Source organism: Bemisia tabaci, chromosome 3, assembly GCF_918797505.1.
Source record: "Bemisia tabaci chromosome 3, PGI_BMITA_v3".
Lineage (NCBI taxonomy): Eukaryota > Metazoa > Arthropoda > Insecta > Hemiptera > Aleyrodidae > Bemisia > Bemisia tabaci.
The window spans coordinates 42,330,885-42,353,885 of NC_092795.1; the positions used below are offsets into that span (position 1 = coordinate 42,330,885).

At 40.8% G+C, this 23,001-nt stretch overlaps 1 protein-coding gene across 1 annotated transcript in view; it reads left to right on the forward strand.

The window, feature by feature from the left end:
- Positions 1-22,995, forward strand: part of LOC109037612 (uncharacterized) — a 144,884-nt gene extending 121,889 nt beyond the window's left edge. The window contains exons 4-5 of the mRNA XM_019052374.2: positions 20,935-21,396; positions 22,132-22,995. Of these exons, the coding sequence (XP_018907919.2) occupies positions 20,935-21,396; positions 22,132-22,797 (1,128 nt within the window). The 3' untranslated portion in view covers positions 22,798-22,995. The remainder of the gene's footprint in view (positions 1-20,934; positions 21,397-22,131) is intronic.
- The last annotated feature ends 6 nt before the right edge of the window (positions 22,996-23,001 follow it).

Genomic DNA, 23,001 nt, shown 5'->3' on the forward strand with positions numbered 1-23,001 from the left:
GGGCATACAGAATTGAAACTGCCGAGCAAGTTGTTTTGTTCTATGCGCAGTTACAAGAAATATAGCTTTGTTTTCGCTCCATTTTCAATTCTTCATAGCATTTAAAGCTGACTATAAAGTTAATAATATTGTTTTTCTACCTCTATGACATTTCTGTATTAGTTCCAAATGTTAAGCCAAGATCAGTAACTTATTTAACGACAACTTTGATCGATCAGTATTGACAGTTCAACTTTCAAGCGATTAAAGGAAATGCACAAGACCATGAAGATTAGAAAGGGGAAATGTAATTACATGACTTATTCGTCACAAAAGGAGAAACAGTTGATACCATTCCTTGGACACAAATAAGTGTATCTTGTTTTCGGATTCAATCAGGGTCAGTACCCGGAGATAATTTTATCGGAGGCAGTGACGAAACACGCAAAAAAAGAAGCAGTTGACGGAATAAACATTTGCAATCTTGCCACTGAGAAGAAAAGTGAAACTGGCGAAAGGAAAAAAGAAAGGGTAAAATTCAAGCCATTATGTCCAAAAAGTGATCTAATTATGCCAATAAATTCGATTGTGCCTTACATTATCCCGTGCTGCCGTAGGAATTGAATAAAATAAAAAGTGACCAGCTGGACTGAGCGAATAATGAGTTGTCACGTTATTTGATGGTTTACTTTCTTGACGCTGCGTTTAAGTCTCCAAGCTTTCCTGTGTGTTTCCCGACTCATGAAATGCGTTTCACCATGTGTATCATGGCCAACTGGACTAGACAAATAGGAAGTTGTTACATGATTTACTTTCTTTACGCTGCGTTTAAGTCTCCAAGCATTCCTTTGTGTATCCCGATTCATTAGGGTGATAGATCAGATTACTCTACAGTCAGTTGAGTAATGGTCCGATTTCATATGATCTTATTGAACCGAAAGATGAGTGATTCGAGACACTCGATGCATGGCCCACCTGCTGCATCTTATTTTGAATACTATAGTAAAATATTAGAGAAAATATACAGCACGCAGTGTAATAGTGGACGGGACAACATTTAATGATAACTCGTGGATGCAATTATGCGTGCTCAATGACTATCCATGTTGCATATGAGTGAAACTGAAGGCTTTTTTCTTTTCCGTCGCAAAACTGTAACTACTTTGACTCCCCCAGAGCTGGCGTCTCATGCGACGTGCTTTTTGTGTCTCTCGCGATGGATCAGTAGGCTGATTATTAAAATTGATAGACAAAACGATAGATAAAGAAAACAAAGGACGAAGGGAACAATCCTATTGGTGGAAGCGGGTGGTTGCAACTCACGAAGGAGGCTAGTAATAGACTAGCCAACGGAATCCCACGAAAGACTCTTGAGTTAGTCAATCATTTTTCCTCTTTGCCCAACGGCCACCCGTTTTAACCTGCAGGAACGCTCCATTTTAAACCCTTATTTATCTTCGTCTGTAGTTTCGTCTGTTGATTTTAATACTTGGATTGCATTTTGCAAAAAGGAACCAGGAGCATTGCAATGTTTCTCCAAGATTGTGCAACCTTCTTCGTCTTGGACGAAAAACCTGATTATCTATAAATAGTTTCTATTTTACTCGCTGAAAACTGTAAATTCAAGACAAAATTTACCCTATGAATTTCATACTTTTTCAGGATTTCAATAATTTTATTACAAAGGATGCGAAGTCGCACAATCTTAGCAACATTGCAATGCCTCTGGTTCCTTTTTGCAAAATGCAATCCAATTAACCCTCCTCGTGCAGATATTAAATTTCACGGTCCTCAATCGAGAATTCTAAATTTTAGGAAGCTTTGGCAACTGAGAATCGCTGGGATGAAATGAAACCATCAATACTTGGGTTTATGTTGAGCCCGCATACTCATTCACTGACATTGGATTCGGATGCGAGTGCGTGCATGCGTATTTCTGATCTCCTTTATTTTATTTTCCTCCATTCCCAGCGTCCGGATTGGTAGATCGTTATTGCCGAGAGGCAGGTACCCCCGGGCTCAATTGTCCGCTCTCCTTCACATCGAGTCGTGTCATCTGTCGTCTGTCGGTGACTTGCTTTCGCCTCGGAACTCGTTCCCTTCTTGTCCAAATCTTTGTTTTAAGAGCAACTTGGTGTCGCTCGACGCACCGGTCGCGGTTGCTCAAAGCTACCCTCCAAGTTGTTATTTTTGAGCAAACTGCTTCTCGCTCATGAAGATTCACCCTCGGCGTCGCTGCCAACGGTCTTGCTGTTAAAAATATACTTTTTTTCTTTTTTTGAATCGAGGATGTATACGAATCAGTTAGAACGAAAACACACCAACTCGGAACCTCGAAAATGCTCACTTTTCACTAAGGACAGACAATTTTCATAAAGGTCATTGTAGTTATCGTATCTGTTCCAACTCTGACATTTAAATTTTCCTTAAGTACTTGCTTTTAGGCACCAAAAATCTTTTTCTTAGACTAACTTCTTCACCTATTATACAGTTTTGTGTGTGTCTTGATTATCTTCATTTTTTCGAGTTGGTGTGTTTTCGTTCTCACTGATTCATGTACTGTTCTTTGTGTTTGACCGTTTACGGGAAACGGTACTTAGTTGACAAAATAATCCAAATTCAATTTTCGTACCACTTCTCAGAGGAATAGTTTATGAGAATTTTGATCAAAGAAAACGCCTTAAAATGTATTACCTAGCCTGAATCAAGATGGTTTGAAGTCAAAATTTCAATTAACATTGATTTAAAAAAAAAGACGATCATCAATTTTGATTTCTCGTGTCTCGGGCTCAAAATTGTGCGATATTTTAATGGAACTCCACTCTCTAGGATACCGGATAATGCATTTCATCGAAAGTTTTTAAATTAAAAATTAGCCACTCGGTGAGCACTGAAGTTCTTCATCGTGTGGAACCTCATCACATTCGAAAGAATAAAAGTTTCAAAAAGTGCAATGTGATTTGACCTTTTTTTATTAGTTGCCGGCATTCCAGGGTAACCAATTACATTCTTTCGTGTTATTTCAATGGACATAAATGTCGCCTAAAATCATCTAGTCTTCTTTTTAACGATTTTTGATTATTTAATCACGTAAAAATGTTAACAGTCTCGGAGTATTACTTTCATTTCTCGTTTTTTTTTTAATAATATAAAACCCTCCAGTATTGCTTTTTCTTTTTTTAAAAAAAAAATTGATTTAAAAAATGAAAATTTGCAGCATCGAAAATTAGGAACTATCATTTTGTCAGCGAACCGATTACGCGTGCAACAAAAAATCAGTTCGAATAGTCGATATCTGCAGCAATATCTTTAAAAAAAATCTCTTAAGGTTACGTAGGGAATAGAAAGTAAAAGTCATGCGCTCCCTCACACTTCCCAGACAGTACTATATCCCACAACAAAACCCACTTATAAAATCGATATCAAATAAAAAGGCTTGAATATGAAGTTAAGGCCGAGTGCTTTTTTACGGTTTGTAGAATTGATCCTTTTTAAGCGCACGGATTGCTCGACATGGCATCTTCGGTAAGCTGTTGACCTTTGGGGCAAGCTATTGTGCAGCGTCCTCCTTGCGGTATGGTGGTCGATGTTGATTTACGGTGTGTTTTCGGTGCCGCGCCGGTAGGCCGTAAATTCATCGAGAACTGATTGCATCGATTTAAAGTTGATCGGAAGCTGCTCGCCGTCGCGTCGTTACCAAAGCTACGTAGTAGACGCGCGTTAGCGCGGAGTTTTCGGTCAAATTGACGCTCAGTCGAAATTATGCCTTTACTTGACACCTTCCTCGCTCCTATGGAGAGTCAGTAATATTCAGCAGAAAATCCCGCGTCATTGCCAAGTCGATACTTTTAAATTTTGAATCGCAAAATTGGAACAGAGGGGGAGGAGAATATCTGGACGGCTAGACTACACGGGAAAAATTATGTTAGGAGGTATTAAATCCCTGATCATCCTGTCTGTATTTTAAAATTAGAAAGAACTATTTTAGGCTCATTTTAGAGGCTGCATTGTGTGTTTGCCATTAGTTTCCCTATTCATAAATATATCGACGGTGTATGTCCTTGTTCACAACCACGTACCTCGTTTGCGGTGTTTGAAAATTTCCGATTCTATTTTATTTCTTTAAAGCAGAAACAAATGGACATATTTCCTAGTTTTCTTCACACGGAGAAGATTTTCGTTCGGTTTTTTTAGAATTACTATTGATTAGTTTTCCGTTTAAAAAATATAGGAGGACTGTAAGTCTGAAACGTCGCAAACCAAGATAAGTGGTAGTGGACCTACACCGTTGATATGTGTAGTCTCATTCAGTGGCGTGGCGTGCTTTGCGATATATCGATTGATCTACCGTTTAAACTTACGGAAAAGGATCGATGACCAGGGTGTTTGCAACGAACACCTTAATAATCGATTCTTTACCATAGCTTCAAATGGGAAAATATCGATAATCTATCATTCACGCCTCGCCACTGCTCTCACGAATGAGCCAGAAATAAAGATTCAACTGAGTTTATACTGAATCCGTTATAAAAAAACAGGTGCGTAAGCCTGATTTTGAGGCGTATTTGGCGTACACTGGAAAAAAAAAAACACATAGGATCTAGAGTCCAGACTCTTGAACACATTGACAAGTAAAACTCTTGATTCAAGCAGATTTAAGCTTAAATCAAAAGGAAGTCCGCTCAAATTAAGAGGCTTGGCTCTTGATTTAAGGTTAAATCTGATCGAATCAAGAGTATATTTTTTCTTGTCGATGTTTTTAACAGTCTGGACTCTAGATCCAATGTGTTTTTTTCCAGTGTGCAGCATACCGGTCAGTAATTTTAGAGCAGAATCTCCCAGAAATCACACTTTGACAGATGACCTTATATACGCAGTAAATACTGGTGTTTTTAAATCGATGTATGTTTAATTTATACGCAAGATACAAGGGCTTTAATTCGATAATTCTATCCAAGCGCAAAAAGCGCTCTCCATCTACTTAGCTAATATAAAATATGGAGTGAATCCTCTTTGCGGATGTTATTTGACAACACGGCTGATTGGTTTTTTTGTGCGGATAGTGGAGGATTGGTGTCAGTTTTTGGAGGATCGGAGCCGGGGCGATGGGAGTGGGCAGAGGCCCGGGCCCGGCTCTCGGGACGGGACGACGCGACAGACGCGACGGCTTGTGAAACTGATGGATAACAAGTCATCTGAGGGCTCGTCGAGAGCTCGTTTCAAACAATTTATCGCGGTAATTATTATTTAAATTCCAACTCGTTTGCTGATAAGCCGAGATCATGCCGCGCTGCCAAGGATACGCCTTATTTCGGGCTTAATGCGACTTGCAGGTGCCTCAACTAGAGTATCTGTGTAGGAATAATACATGTCGATAATTTTGAGGTTAGGTCGTGGAGATTTTAGGGCCCGGAAGAGGAGTTAATTTATGAATTCAATTTGTCCAGAGTGATTTGTTATTACAATTGTGCGACCTTTTGTTTGTAAAACACGTATTTGACGTAGTTTCAGCATAAATTTACTCATTTTTGCGGATGAACGCTCATAACATAAACATTCTTGGAGATCTTGATTTCATATTGGAATAAAAAAATTGGTAGCTAGTAACATTTCTCAACCCCCTTTAGTCGGCTCTTAATTTCTGTCGTGTATAAGTATAAGGAAGTATGGTCTATATGTATGCAATTTTATTTTCATAATGATTGTAACTGACATATACTACTTACAACATTACAATACTACATGCAGCACTATGCAATATACAGTGCATCCCTCTACGTGTTGCATGGAGTACATTGTAAAGACAGGTATTCTGCAGGAGCAAAAAAATGATTTCAGTGCATGATTCTTCAAATGTTCATAAGATCCCTCATTTTCATACGCTTTTTACGGCAACACTTCATCCATACCGAGTGTTCGGACTTCGGAGACCCCTCAAATTCTTCAGTTATCGCGCGAAAATCGTCCTTGAAAGGACTAGGGAGCCGCTACACCCCACCCCCCCCCCCCCCCCCCGACCGAATCAAACGAAACTGGTTTGATGTTGTTTTTGAGAAGGAAAATCGATGGACAGAAGATCATCCGATTCTAATGGTACATCGACACGGAAATTAGAGAATATGCGTCCAGAAAAAGCAGTCGTGTTCAGAAAAAACAAAATTTTCCCCAGTCATTGTGGAAGAAGTTCAATGGTTACTTTTCTTAACCTTGCGTTAAAGTCTCCTAAGTGGTGTGTGATTGACTGCTTTGAATATGACTATTTTTCGATTTCACGTTTAATGAAGCAGCCAATGACGAAATAAAGAGCGCATAAGTATTCAATTTTTTGGTATTTTGAACTTCTCAAGCTGTATTTGATTTAATGTTTCAAATTCAAAAACAAAATCTGTTTGAAAATTCCTCTCTAATTCTTTAATAAATTCCTCTAATCCTTAAAAAAAAACATTGGCTGTGAACTATTGTAAGATAATTTGCTTTAGCGTTATATTCAGAATAAGTAAACACAGATTCGGAGGTCGACGAAAGGAGACCTGACCGCACAAAAAGCGTAATGAAAGGAACCAAAGGAACATCTCCAAATCGCGTGGTCCACGTCAATTTGCGGGGGCTTCGCGATCTTGTATGATTCACCGCAATCGTTTAAATTTTCATAGACCAGACGTTCAAGTGTCGAGACCGCAGTCTGTGTTTGGGTCGCTTGAGGTCAAAGTCGTGCCGGTGCCCGTCCCGAAACTCCAGGCTTGACAACTGCCAATTTTTTTTCCGGCCGGAGATGAACGCCTGCTGTTTTTTGCGACCTGAGTCACTTACCGCAGGCGGGCACCCTGGCTACACAAATCCGCGCTGCCTACGTTATATTTTAATTCGAGACACCGTATTTTATCGTGCGGTACTCATGAATAATGAGAGAGGGGAGGACTCGATGTAAGACACTTCACTGGTCTTTAATAACGGAAAAAAAGGAAGAAACTCGAGTGCCGTGACTAGGTCAATCTGGACGAACATCAACAAATACGGATCGTTTTATGCCAGTTGGCGGAAAATTTACACCAACTTTTACAATTAGACTGTTCATCGTGGGAGGTACCCAGAGGGGGTCGAGACCTCCTCCCCAAAAATCCACTCTGCCTCATTCAGACATTATGAAGGATTTTGCTAAATGAATACGTGTTCTTTTTTGACATCGTATTTCAATCAACTTTCGGCAAGACTAGCTCAAATTGCTTTTGGGACGACTTAATTTTCGCGAAAGTTTCCGAAATGGCCTGCGGATCCTCTTTTAGTGCCCTCAAGTCCCATTTGAAACTGATAAAGTCCCCTAAACCTGGCTTGGTGGGATGCCTGTCAGAGCGTCAAGACCAACCACTGAAACTGGTACCCCACTGTCTTTCCCCCACAAAATTTTCTTGCTTCGCGTATGCTGTTTATGTGTGTTTTTGTCATTTATCTTCTTCCATAAACCGAAGAAAACTTCCTTTCCTCCCAAAAAATAACCCCCTGAGAAATTGAGAAAAATATTGCGAATTCAAGTCAGGTGACACGTCTAATGAGATTGGAAGTGCGGGATCAACTCTATATGATGAACATGATAATCTATGATGAAATAGATGAATTCTTACAAGGTTGGCAAAAATAACCCACCAGAATAGAGGTAGACGCATCGAAGTAAGCTACCAGACACCGTCCTCTCCTCCAGTAACGATGCCTGGAACTTAGTTCCTGGTTCTCCAACCTACCGAGGAAAGAGGACTTTCTGAGAAGATACTCCGCGGATTTATCTCAATGATTTTTACTCAGGATTTCCTCTTTTTCACCTTTCTAAGTTTCGGCAAATCAAAAAATCCGTCTCTTTCCCTCTGCGTAATATATTTTCCTTTAAGCTGCAGATTAATTATCCTCGGAGTATTTCCGGCCCCGCATATGCGACGCAGAGAGAAACGGAAGAGGAAGAGGGAGATGAAGATGGAGGGAAATGACGATCGAAACGTTATATTTATCATAGCAGGGTCCTGAATCAAAATTAAATACGATCATTATTAATTTTTGCGCGCTGAAGTTCTACTCGGCAACCCGGGTTTGGGCAATTTGTTGAGCTCATCCAGGATTCAGCGATGATATTCCCGCGGCGCGGTGATAAGTCGGCTGCCGAAAATTGCCGATTATCGCCTTCCTGTCACATCGTTGCGAAGCCTTCGCCTTTTTTGCACGCCCCAAGGTCGAAAAGAGGGACCCGCGCAAAAATTTGGCAATCCCCCGAGCTCCGTTAACGACTAACGGCACGTGGAGTGTATTATTTCGTCGAGTAATTTATCAACTTCAATTTTCGGACGCTCCGAGACCGTTCGGTCCAGCCTCCCTCACGTGCCCTCTGCTGGGAGCGTGGTGAAACACTGCCATTGATTAAATCAACCCGTGTAAATTGCAGCGCTATCCCGCTCTCCATCATTGTTCTTGAGCGCTTTTGGATTTTTCCCTCATTTATTTTAAATTGTCCGTAAAAGTAATTCCATATTCTTCGTTGAGAATTAATATGCTCACTACACCAGCAATGCTCCTTCAAGCACTGAAAAGATGATTTGGTGAAGCAGATACGTAAAGCACAGAACTGATGAGGTCATTTATGTATCCATTCTTATCATGGTTTTATCCAACAAGTTTTCTTCTTTACCTTTGTCTGGAATAATGCAACATACCTATTTGATGCGAATTTAGAGGATCTGAAGCGAATTTTATTCGAAGGTTCGGTACTACAGTAGACTCTGAATTATCCGGCTTCGTATTATCCGGACTCTGGATTATCCGGCTTCGTATTATCCGGACTCTGGATTATCCGGATCGATTTTGCAACCATGTAACTGCGTACGCATTCCGACAAGTGAGCGGATCCGCGGAGAAGCGGTCGCAAGGCATATTGGCGCCTGCAAGGCTGAAGGAATACTTCACGCATTGCGCCAAACAGTGAGGTCGGCGTGGAACGCATTAGCGCCTACTAGATTCCATAAATACTTCTCGCATTACGCCAAACGCAGTGCAGTCGGTTAATTAGCCTAAAACGCATATTAGCGGCTACAAGACTGCATGAATACTTCATGCATTGCGCGCCTTAATCGTTGTACCTATTGTAATTTATCGTTGTCGGCTACCATATCACAATCACCATTGAGTCGTTCAGTTTGGCGTTAACCTTTTAAATTCGTGTTGGTATGTACATGATGTATACATGATAAGAATACTGTGGTGTTGGTTGGTGGTGTTTGTGTTTAATATATTATTATCCGGATTTCTTTTTCATCTGGATCAGGCCCGGCACCAATTAATCCGGATAATCCAGAGTCTACTGTACTCTTGTGCCTGAACCTCCGAGCTGCCATTTTATTTGAGTTCGGAACATCCGATTCGGTGACTGACGAATCGCAACGTTGGTGCGTGATTTTGGTACCACCTAGCGAGGTGGTTCTAAAAAAGGTTCGACCTATCGAAAACCAACGGATCTGATTGGTCGAATCTGGTAAAAACGGTGTCCCCTGGTGTTGATGATTGATGAGACAAACCGGGACAGAATTTCCCAATGAGGTTCCGAACTTCAAATAAAATTCGCTTCTGGAGAGAATTTTTCCGAGACTGACGTACTTTGATTTTTAACGTACCAATTGTAAGTTTCCGCCCATAATTAATTTAAAGGTAAGGAAAATTTCGACAAAAAAATATGCAGACAACTCTTTCTCTAATAAAATCAAATGGTCACCAAGACTTTTCACGGTAAAGTCTCTATTCACACCCGCCTGCTTATCGGAAAATTAGTTTCCGAGATCTCATTGACAGAAACTTCTATCTGACTTTTTTCGTCTTAATAAAGTCCGAAATTCACACCTCTTAGCGGGGCTCCCATTCATAAAGCCCCCCCCCCCCCCCTTAGATCATTCCAAAAAAAAAATATGAAGATAAATGCTTCATCTGCAGTACTTAGCAACATTTCAGGAATACTTTTACGAGAAAAAATGATATCAGTTCAACAGAGATTGATTCTGAATGAGCCAAAAAATTCGTTCTTTATATATAATTATGAGGTGCAGGAGGTTTTTAAGTGCAGAATTTTCAAAAACAAAAACACTTAAAGGTAACTAATTAATCAAAATAGTATCCTTCGAATGCGGGTTATAGGTAGTTAATACATTTGTGTTTCAAAATATCGAATGTTGATATCGCACAAATGAAAATACATACATTCAAAATGTAGGAAAAGAACTCTATTACTTGAAAAGAGATCATGATTCTTTCATGATTGTTCTAGATGAACTTAAAATCTGAAGAAAATCACACAATCCGAAGAGCCCAGGGCGCAATTCTATTCTAGTCTCGCCTCACCTTGAGATCTCCTTAATTGAGCAATTTTAACGATTTGGATCAATTCCTTCGAAACCTGCAGTGAAACATTACAGCGCAAGTTCCATTTCCAGAAGGACCAGTCCTGTCGGATCATTCTCCTAACCTGTGACTGACATCTAAGGCGTTGAAACGCCTTGTGGAGCTGTGAACCAATGGCTTTAATTAGATAACAAGAGCTTTGAGTAGTCTGAAGAACAATGGTGCTCGCGACTTATCATAAAACGTGATCAAGCGAAAAAAATGACGCGCAACCGTTGACGTTGGCCACTATGTGGTGTTGGTGTGCCCTTTTGCGCCAAGTGGTCCCAGCAGAAGTTTTGTCCTACCAAATCCCCATAGTCCTCTCTCTGAAGCTGAGGATTTTCTCACACGGTCTTAAGATGATTCATAAAGTAAAATTATTGGCCGGTAAGGGTGGAAATCAGAAGGTGTCGTTTGTTTAATAATCTCTAAGAGGATAGGAATCAGTGACGGTTGGGTGTCGCAGATAGATTGATTGCTCTGATTTAGCGACTCTCAAGCGTGTTTCAAGATCATTCGATGTATAAGTTACTTTTAATTCATAATGCGGTATATTTTAGCCGATGCCTGGATTGAGCGCTTGTAAGGAGGGAGAAAAGGTGATGTAATGCAATTTAAGTTTTAAGAAAATATTTTTAATGCAATTACTCACGAGCATTCTGGCTTCCTTTCTGAAAATGTTCAAAAAGGAAGCGAGAATGCTCGTGAGTAATTGCATTATTTTTATAATACTAGCGAATTCAACGTTTATTAAAATATTTTTATTGGTTTTTTTTGTGATCCCCGGCTTTCTAATTGATTAACATGATCTGTGAAAATCTGCTTTAGAATTAATTACTGCCTCCTTTCGAGTCAATGAGATTATTTTAGAAAAATTTGACTGATTCAGTTTCTATTTCAGAAGTAGGATACAAAAATTACCCGTTCTGACGTTGAGCAAGAGGCTCACGCAAGTGTTGTGCTGAGTGTTCGAAATCATGCTATGATATGACGGGCAGAAATATGGCAGAGAGTAGAAGTAATTTAATGTTAAAATTAAACACCAAATAGTGACGCAAACTTTAAAATGAAACCATAAAGTCCATAAGCATAATTTCCTAAATTTTGCGTCGAAAAGAGTAGCCTGATTCCGAAATATTTCCTTGAGGTTGAGCGCATACCTTTAAAACAGCACAATCTCAACGCCCTGAAAATGAAGAGCAGCAGACCGACTGGGATGATCAATTTTTTTTGTCAATTCCGACATTTCTCCTAACTCCTCCATGGGTGTCTGAGTCATTCTGTGAAGGCAGGCTTTCGTAATTCGTTGGCAATTAATCAAAAGGTAGGGCCTTATATTTCGCGACTCGAAACACTTCAACTCTATGAGGAAAACTGCGGAGTATGAGCCCATAAGTTTTTGGTCTGCTCCTCCACACCGCGCCCGACCTCCGTGACCTGAGTGAATAAATATTTCGCGACGGGGGCAAAGTTCACATTCATTTATTTTCATCATTTGTGCCTGAGAAGGGGCGTGTTCTTTTTCAGGTAAACTTTCACTGAAAAAAGAGCAGGCTTGAAAAAAAGTGGAAGTAGGTGAAGGCTACCTTCCAGGAGCTGGTGGTATTTTTACAATTTTTTTAGAATAGCTTTGATCATTGCGAATTACTTTTACTGCTCCACCATCGTGTTTTAACAAAATGACCGAATAAATCTTTGAGCCTGGCTAAGTTTTTTGTCTTGATCTGAGCCTGAGCTCTTCTTAGCTGGTACCATTCACGTTTGCAGTAGTGTAGTATCGTCATTACGTGTATATTTTGAAGTCTTATTAAGTTAAATTTAAATTGTACATAACTGACTGCAAAACCTTGCGTTATTTAAAGTCATGGACAGAGAGAATTTATTTTGCATTATTCGCAAGAAATTACCGATTTCTTTCTTTAATGAAAATTTTCTTTAGTATATTTTTAGGGCCCCTATGTCCGTTATTTCGAGTAAACTTTAAAGCTCAAATTTAGTGATCCAACGTCCAAGGAATCTTGTTTTTAACAAGAGATCGCCGTCCTGCAGTGTCAATGGTGTTGTTTTCTAGATAGTTCTTTGATGAAAGAAGAATACATTTTTTTCTTCTTCTTTTTTTAAGTTAGACATTGACTGCCCCTTTCTAGAGCTCATGAGACATAATATCCTTCAAAACGTTCATCACTCTTTATCGCGTAGAGAAAACAATATTACTGACCGGAGCGTAGTTCCTACTTGAATATAAAAGGTGAGGCCCCTATCACTATTCGTATCTTCAATTCAAATATTTTGTAGTGATAGTTATCCACCATTCATTGGCTCTGGCATGGAAAAAGAACCAGACAAGAGAAAATATGCCTACCTCCACCCTCCTTCCTTCCCTTCATGCCCCGAACAAACGGAGACGTATAGGCGGAACTGCACTGAAAAAAATTCTCGGCGTTTTTACCAAGGTCCGTTGGTACCTTTACCATCTCACTTTTTTACCAATTATTGGTAATTTTACCAAGACAGACTGGCAAGCTTACCTAAAAACCGGTATTTTTACTGTTTTTTAGGTAAGAATACCACTTTTATTGGTAATAAATTTCCGGTAACTTTGCCATTTTATCTCGGTAATTCTACCACAGTCGATAAAAAATATTGGCGTTTTTACCAAGGTTCAGTAAAATTACCGAGAAAGTTCAATAATTTTACCGAGATTTCTCGGTAAAATTACCGATTCCATAAATGGTAATTTTACCAAGAAAAAACTGGGATCAAATAGAACCCTGAATTCTTGGTAATTTTACCCTTTTCTTAGTAAATACACCGAGATTTTTTTTCAGTGTAGGAGGTTTAAAAGGGCGGCGAAAAAGTATTAGAACATATTTCAACAGAAGAATTTCACGACCATGAAAGAATAGTACCGCAAAATCGGCAGCAGTTGGTTAACTAGCCGCAATTTTATTTCCGCATTTGTTTCAGATCAAGTGACTCGCGCAAGTGCCTCTTTTCTTCTTCTTCCTCCTCCTCTTCGGCACCGTCTCCTCGCACCATTTTTCTTCTCCTTTTAAATTAATTAATCTCGATCAGAGATTTCCAGTTCTATTATGCCTTTTGATCCGGTGCATGGCAATTATTGGCCATTTGTACATTTTAATACACTTCATCGCAACTTAATAAAGAAATCTACCCGCGATGCCAAGTCGCGTCGTATGCCTAACTAGCCTTTTAAATCTCAGAAATTGAATGACCTCGCCGCGTCAAAGATGAAATAAACATTCCACTTTCGCGCAAAGGGAAAAGGATCCTCTTTTTACTTTAAATATATGTAGTTACGAAAAATTAGATGAATAGATTTGTGTCTTCACGTGTAAGTGTCATGGAACATTTTAAAGATTCTTAAGTAGGTATTTCGTAAATCGTATTTTTCTCCAGTTATTTTTTATTATATTTTAATTCTGGAGAGCCAACGTGTAAAACGAGGTACGCTCGTTCCGATTAAAATGGGCGGATCTTTCCGTCTGCTTGCTTAAAATATGAATTTTTTATCTCGCCAAGTTCTCTCCCTTCCTCGCCCAATCTTCGCCTCTCAATTATTTAGTAATCATATTGCTTGAGGATTCCCTCATCTTTTCATTCGTAAGCGAGAAAAAAAACTAAAAAATGACCCGGACTGTGTGTAACATTGTGACAGGGGGGAGAAATGACGCTGGGTTCACACCATTTCGCGGGGTCAACAAACCCAAGAAGTTCCAAACATTTTCAATTAGAGTAAAAAAAGAAAAACAACTTGTTTTACTCTAAATGAAAATTGTTGGAACTTCTTGGGTTTGTTCTCTCCGTGAAATGGTGTAGACCCAGCGCCATTTCCCCACCTTGTTATCATTCGTAAGTTTATCAACAAATTTGGTAACGTACATCTTTGTCACAATGGCATGCGTGATTGGCTGTCAGCCGTACGGAAAAAGACCGCTAAAAAGTTTGCTTTTTGACTTTTGTATCGCACGTTCTACCTAAAATCATATCCGTAACTAAAATCGTAATCCATTTCAGAAAGAAAGCACCGTTTCCGCAATGAAGATATTTCTAAGGGCAATAAATCTTTTCCTAGACGCACCGAGTTTTTTCCTCAACATAGCAAAAAACTGATGAGTCTGGTTTGTTTGTTTGTTTGTTTTTTTTTTTTAATCGCGGTAAAAACTAATATGCAGTTAATTTAGACCCCATGATTTGGTTTTATAAACTAATAGAAATGCATTTCGCGCCAAGCTGTCCATTGTCAAGTTAAATGAGTTGCATATAGCATATGGCAACACTGAATACAGATCTTTCCGTCGAGGAACGGCAATTTCAACGGGTTAATAAAAATGCTGTAGGCAATCGGTAAGCCCCTTGTCTTTGCTGCTAAATTTTATCGTGAATCGACAGTGTGACTGGTTGACTGCTCAGTGCAGCGCTATCTCGCCATGTAAAATCAAAAATGAAATAATTTTTTGTACCCCGTACTTAGCTCTGATCGAAACTTGCCCATCGGAAATGAAGCAACACGAACGAACTTGTGCGGCATGTACGTGATCCCAAAAATTGTCATATTGGAAGTTACCAAAGCGTTTCCATACCTCTTACATCCGTAATTCGGATCTTATACCCAGGATTACCCCAAAAAATTAAAAAAAATAAAAAAAATAAAAAAAAAATGGACACTGCGGATAAATCAGAATCCCGTGCGATCGCTCTGGGTCGATCCTTTCGCAATTTTGAATCCTCCGCTTTTTATTCATCGATGGCCCCGCCGATAAATCCTGCAAACCGCAAATAATTAATGATGCCGAGCGTACGTCGAATGCCCTAATGCCCTACACTTATAGGAGGAAGTTTTTTACGATCGCCTTACCGAGATTAATTTTTCGTTACAACAATTTACGTTGGGTCGCGCGTGCGAACACGAGACGGGGGCCGGAACCTGACTCTTGGATTTAGGACGTTGTACTGGCCGTAGCGCACAATGGACCGAATCAATCGGAGAATCTGGACAAAATTTGGAAACTTTAGAGGCTCATAAATCTATTCTTATAAGACTTTGAGGTTTTAAAAAGGGTTCCATTGGTTTCTTCGTGAAATTTTCGTCTTGAAGCTCCCCTTAAAATTTAAAATGTGACGGATTAAACATCAAAATTTGCAGTTGTAGTTAAAAATTTCCTGTCCGACCTCTCTGATTGGCCCGATCCACTGTGCGGCGGCCGGACTTCTTTATTTCACCCTGCTTCGTTTCTCTTCGGTCTTTATTCGCGGATGTTTTTTTTTTTTTCGACGTTGCGAGCAGGAGATCGCTTCGTTAGTGGATCGATACACGACTCTAAATCTGCCCACTCTGGTGGTTTTTTAAGGAGCGAGCGTTCCGCGACCGAAGAAGCCACCGTTGAGTTGCTGCCCCTCGAACTTGCACCGGGTATCGACCTATCCATCTTTTTGGGCGGGGCACCGCTCCCAGTCGACACGTGAATGGATGGCGTTGATCGGAACTTTTTCTCGCTAAAATTTAACTCCTACCAGCGCGGGGACGAAATATTTTAAAGGCCCCGCACCTGCTATCCGAAAGATATTGACGAGTCACTTTCAGGGATCCAACATGTTCTGGGGGTGGAGCGCACAAGAGCTATGATTGGGTCTGGCAGGAGAGCCTAACATGAGATAAAAAATAAAATGAGATGGTTAATTATACTTCAACTTAGAGAAGTTAATTTTCCGTGCTTCGCGTGAAGGACACCAAAATTAGGTCGCACTTATAAAGAATCGTCTTGTTTGTAACTTTAATTACTGTAATTTTTCTCATTTAGGGGAATAATATCGCCATCAAAAATTGAAAAATTGGCCATCATGAAGTTCTCAGGGAAAAAGATACATTATTCTATAAGTCAGTATTTGCTACTTGCTTAGTAATGAAATAAAAACAAATTGCTCACACAATCAGTTTTACCCACTGCGTGGCTGGCAAAACCCGTTTGTTGCAGGAAATGTCAGCATAGTAGCCTTTACCCCCCGAGCTTTAGTTCGGAAATAAACTGAAAGTGATCCTTGAATTTTACCAATGAATGGAAAAGAGACTAGCGAAGTTAACGGTAAAACGCGGATGCAACTATTCGTGTTCAAGGGATGTGCGTGTTGCATATACAAACCAATGAAGGCGCGCTGACGTTTCTTGCTTCAAGAGATATGCTGGACGCGTACTGTGCCGATATATAGTCGCTAGCTTGATGGTGTTGCGATGATCACGGGTGTTGATGGAATCATCTTAAATTATTCTGGTAGTCAAGTCCCTTCACATGATCCTATCTTGTTTGCTTCCTCGTCTAACCCACGGAAAAAATTAAATTGCTGATTTAACAATTCAATTGCCTAAAAAAGTGACTGCAATATTTCAACGTAGATTTCACAACACAAAAATGCTACTTTAACCACCCCCGTAGTTAAATTAGCCTACAATAGTGGTTAAAGTAGTGTAGTTTTGTGTTGTGAGATCTACGTTGAAATATCGCAGTCAATTTTTTTAGCAATTGAATTGTTAAATCAGCAATTTAATTTTTTCCGTGTACTGCACCGACGCACACTCGGGTATTATTATGTTTTTACTTTATTCGCTTCCTTAATGAAATTAGATCAGTATGCCGACTCGAACTTACTCTTTCCCCTCTATCCGTGTTAACTGATGAATATTGGACACACCTTTGAAAAATGACTTAAAATGTCTCTCTAAAACATTTTACATGCTTTAAAGTCCTTGCAAAAAGGAAAAAAAGAAAAGAACCTTGTTTTAAGACAGGAAAAGGAAGTACAATTCTTATGGATGCTTCTCATAGATACTTTCTGTAGGTTTCACTACACTGGAAAAAAAAAAACACATTGGATCTAGAGTCCAGCCTCTTGAAAACATTGACAAGAAAAAGGACTCTTGATTCAATCAGATTTAAGCTTAAATCATAAGGAAATCCGCTCAAATTAAGAGGCTTGGTTCTTGATTTAAGCTAGATTCTGATTGAATCAAGAGTCCTTTTTCTTGTCAATGTTTTTAAGAGCCTGGGCTCTAGATCCAATGTGTTTTTTTTTTTCCAGTGTTTGTTAAACACGAGCCCCGAAAAATAAATAAGTTTGAGCTAGGTCCAGTTTTAGAGTTCTCTGATCGAGTAGGTGCTAAAAAAGTGAGTCTACGTGTTGGCACAAGTAATGCAGCAGTTCATCAATTCTGCGTAGTATAAAGGCATGAGTCGTGTACATACGTGTCGCACACAAGGCGGCAGGCCCGCTGCCCGTAGCCATGATCCCACTAGTCGATAATACAAATCTATCCGCAAATGGAAGGGGTCATTGCCGGGTGAACTTTTAACTCAGAGTTGAGAGCTAAGATTTAAGGTCTATGAGGCTTCAGAATTATAGGTCTCACTCCCGACTCCCGTACATTTTTCAATCCAAGGCCCTCCAGTTGGCCGGTCATTCGTGTACAGTAGCCATCGCATTGTTGTCATTTAACTTTTGTTGTCTCCGAATATACCGCTTCGACAAGTGATGAATATAGTAGGCAAATAGTAAAATCAGGCATTTTGTCAAATAGTCAAACATTCTAACTTAGATTGAAAGTCTGTTTTTTTCCCTAATTTCAGACAATATACTTCGTTGCTCTTGCAAGAAAAAATTCTCAGTAAAAATTTGCACCACACAATAGTGTTTTAAACGATTTTTAACACTTGAACAGACACCGATTTTGAAATTTTCAGCATGTCATAATATACAGAATTTTCGGAATTTCAACATTGAAAAGTATGAGAAGCAATTTAAGAGGAAGAGACAAAGAGAGATCGTATGTTTGATGAGTTATTTTTCCAAAAATAGTGAAAAATCGTGAGCTCTTCGCAATAAATTCACAACAGTTTGTAGACCGTCAAAATTTAAATATCTGCCTAGGCATTTGACGAAATGCCTGATTTCACTATTTGCCTGCGACAAATACATTACAAGCCTCTGAAGATTTCAAAGATTGACGAAATAAGGGTCTAAAGTGACCATAAAAAAAAATGGTCACCTTTTACTATTGGAGTAGAGTGATCACTGATCATACTCGAGCATAGTCTTTTTTAATTTTAAACACTAAAATAAAAGCGTTTTCTTAAAACAGCGTAATGCTCTATCTGATCGTGGAATTCGTTTCCTCTTCTTTCTTCTGAAACTTTTTTTTCTTTTTGCCCTTCGGTTTCTCATAATCAGGTAATGATGCAAAAAACTGGCGCTTAGCTGTTGAATGCGGCGATAAAAATTGATATTGCTCTTGCGGGGTTTAATGATCAAGTTATCTGGCACCTCCGACGAATAATGATCCATTACTAAGAGCACTGCTGCCCAACTTACACTGGAAACATAAAAAAATAACAATCCAAATCCAAGCCCAAAAGTATTCATGAAACGAACGTACGCGTAAAGTATGATATGGCAATAGTGAATTGAAGACACTAATGATTACTACTTAGTACTGATCGAAGTCTCCGATTTTCATCGTGTAAAAATATCTTCATCAACAGAACGAAAAAACTACGTCAAGAATGCATGGGCTGTTGAATCTGAACTATCGGTCGCCGTGGATTAAGACTTTATACTTTACTCAATAACCCAAAAAGTGAGTAAAGGAAAGACTCGCCCCCCGATCAGGTACCGGTGGGCTAAATATTTTTCACATCGGCAGCGTAAGTTCTCAACCACGTATCTCGGTTTGCGATGTCCTAGACTTCCAGTCATACTTTATTTTTTAAACGGAAAACTACTCCACGGCAATTCTTTAAAACTGCCGTGCTTTTTATTTTCTGAACGAAGGAAATCCTTCAAAAACTTCAAGGAATGATGTCAATTTGTTCTCCTTTAAAAAAATTACACAGAGGCGGAAATTCTCAAACACCGCGAACGAGATACGTGGTTGCGACTTTCGCCGTCGACATGCTTGAGGGAGAGGGGGCTTTAGTCGAAAAATTCTGTGCAGGTCCAAATGGTACACATTTCCTGAAAATCTTCAGTCATGGGTATAGCCGGGAGAGGGGGGTCCAAGCAGTCTACTGTCGGGCATGGTGAATCGAGTTGACAGTAATGAAGCGGCAAACAGATATGGCAAGCCGCGGCTCATTCGCAATAATTACGCGGGGTCCGATACTTTACGACAATTGGAGTCAATAAAAATGAGTGGGTGATAAATCAAAACTCGGATCCATACGCGGCGCAGTCGGTGTGATCAGACTCGGAGGTGGTCTTAAAATACTTGAAATCGCCGCTGCAAATGACTGAAGTCTCAATTTAGACGATCGCGCAAACCCAGGAGTGCAGCTAACAGCGGCACTTTAGCGAGATGGGGAGAGGGGGCTTTGACGGCCGTCCTTTTCCTCTTGCCTCCGGTACTCAAAGGTTATATATTTTTTAGTAATTACCATAATTTAGCGGGATTTGGGAGAGTCCTTACTCCTTATTCCCCTCCTCAAAGCTGCGTATACTCGAACGGATTATGCCATCTCCTAAAGGATGGAATAGCCCATTGGGGCCGTCCCTAAATGACGTAACGCTCCAAGGGGAGGTCTTTGCCAACGTTAAGTGGCGTTACAGGGGGTGGGGGTATAGAGCGATGCGTTACGTAACTAGTGATTTTTTTTCGAGTTTCTGTAGGATTTCTCGTCGATCGTCCTTAGAGAAGTTTTAAGAAACTCAAAAATATTCTCTGAGATGTTTTCACCTATCCTCGCTAATTTTAAACGCCAATCCGTTCAGTATATGTAAGGTGCTATTTTATCAAAAAGGGGGGGGGGGGAGAGGTCCTAGCAAGCGTGATGTAATGTTTAGAGGGGTCTGGCACAGTCCTGCCGAGCGTTACAGGAGGGTGGAGGGTGTTAAACATCGCAAATTTAGCGTTACGTAATTTAGGGACGCCTATGAACGCCATGGTTCGTTGATTTCACATCAAAGGGTCTGAATGGAAATGCGCTCTACCAGTTTCAATCTATTCATCGTGCCGGTGAAAAGTATTATGAAGGGAAAGCGAGTGAATTTTATAAGAATTGAGCATATAGATTGCGGTAAAGGGCGAATGTCTCGGAGACTTTAACGCAAGGTTAGAAGAAAAGGAAAATCTAAAAATCGATAAAAGTTAGTAGCTTCGAGAGTGCTAATTTGCGCTCATCATTCTTTTCACTTTCCTTCCCTACTATTACAGGTCATAGCAACGCATGAATCAAAAGCTGATTCTTTTTTCAATACCTAAATTTGCCCCCGAAGTAAAGGACGAAATTCATCATTGAAACTTGACACAACACATTTGAAAAATGTTGACCATTTGGCCCATTCAATTAGGGACCACAATTTCTGGCTCAGTTTAGAATCAACGTATACATTACCAGTGTACCGATTGCACCAATTTACAACTCTATGCGTGTACGTGTTTTTACAGGTGTGCCAGAAAATATAGTTCCGAATTGCGGAATATGGTCAAATTAATTTTGATTGCACCCAAATCTAATGTGCGCTCATTTTTATTTGTTGCAGCCTCTCGCAGGGAGCAGACCCCTAACCGAAGACAGAGAGGACATGATCGCCATGAGAAGTGACAAGAGATCTCCTCCGGGCATGGAGAGCGCGCGCTCGGACGGGCATATAAACATTCCGAAGATGACAACGCACGCGCAGCACGGGAAGGTGGAGACCCCCGCGCCGCAGTCGACCAACAGTGGATCACAGGACCCAACATCGAAGCCGCTCAGCGACACGAACAACAATCGGTGCCCCGCGGACGCCTGCCCGGTGCCGGCCACCATGCCCGGCCAGACGCTCGAGACCAAGCGGCTCGTCTGCACCGTCTGCAAGAAGACGTTCGACGACCAGGCCAAGTTCCTGAGCCATCAGACGCAACACGCACGCGCCACCAGCACCACCACCGACGGCAAGAAAGTCCAAGCCCACGAATGTTCGTGCTGCCAAAAGGAATTCCTCAGTGCGGCCGCCCTAAGGGTGTGTAGTTTTTTTTTTTCATGTAGATGTTGCTTGTTTCCGAGGGGTCTCGCTTAACTTTTCAGTTTTGATGGGCGATTTAACATGCCGCTGTATACCTTGATTTGTCTTCATCTTCCTCAAAAAATTGGGGGGAAAAATTGTAAAATTCGGGAGAAAAGCAAAAATGGGAAACCTGAAACTTTCGAGACTACTACTTTAAAAAAGGTTCTGAGACACCTCCCATCGTTCTCCACGGTTTTTAAGAGTTTTCAGTGGGTTTTTAGTTTAGATTTGCATGAGGTCTCGAGGCGATTATGAGAGGGTAACCACACTCAGACCCTACCGACGAGAATTCTCGCCTTGGAATACTTTAAAATGCTTCTTTTTAGTGTAATTTATAAGAGAGCAAAATTGGGCGCTGATAATACACTTTTGGTGACTGATCTTAATTCCGACGTACCTACCTTTGAATAAAGTACAAACAATTTCACGCTATTTGAGGGAGAAGTAAGAAAATAAAGTTGAGAAGACCAATGACCGTCATTTTTGCACGATTTTCCATTTCTAACTTAGGGTGGGGGAGCGCAGCGTGAATATGTAACTCAGGAGTCGAAGGGTCAAACATCTCTCAAAAAAATGGAATACATTGGGAGATTTCGAAATTTTCCATGGAAAGAAAATTTCCCGACTTTAGTCATTGACTTTCCTCGGTGATGACATCATCCTAATCCGTTGAATCCTCTTTTGTTGCAGGTTCACATGCGGACCCACACGGGGGAGAAACCGTTCCAATGCGTCGAGTGCGGGAAACAGTTCTCGCAACTGCGGAACTACAAGTACCACCGCTCGGTGCACGAGGGGACGAAGGAGTTCGCCGCCACGTGCCCGGAGTGCGGGAAGTACTTCAACGACCGCGGGTACTTGAGCTCCCACATGAAGATCCACCGGAACCGGAAGGAGTACGGCTGCGAGTTCTGCGGGAAGAGCTTCAACCAGCGCGTCGCCTACAACATGCACGTCCGCATCCACACTGGCGAGAAACCTCACGTCTGTCCCCACTGCAGCAAGTGCTTCTCCCGCAAGATGCTCCTCAAGCAGCACCTCCGGATCCACACCGGTGAGAAACCCTTCCAGTGCGTCATCTGCCAGAAGGCCTTCGCCGACCGCTCCAACATGACGCTCCACATGCGCCTCCACTCCGGCGTCAAGCCCTACACCTGCACCGTCTGCTCCAAGTCCTTCACCAAGAAGCACCACCTCAAGACCCACATGAACTACCACACGGGCGTCAAGCCCTACTCGTGCCAGAAGTGCGGGCTCAAGTTTAGTCAGTCCAGCAATATGCGGACGCACTTCAAGAAGTGCGTCGCCACCGCGCCCAAGCAACCTAGCTTGCCCGTCAATCTGGCGGCTAGTTAGCCCCACGAGATCTCCTCAGTGCCTTCTGAACATAGGACGGTATTGAAATGACCATCTTGTGCTAAGTGGCGTCACTGAAGATATTTTACTGCCATCGATGTGAATGGGTAAGTTGCGCTGGTCTCAAAATCGTGTTTTGATGCTTGGTTCTTGTTGATCAGCTAAAATTAATAAGATCTATTCAAACAGCAACTCTGTAGGTAC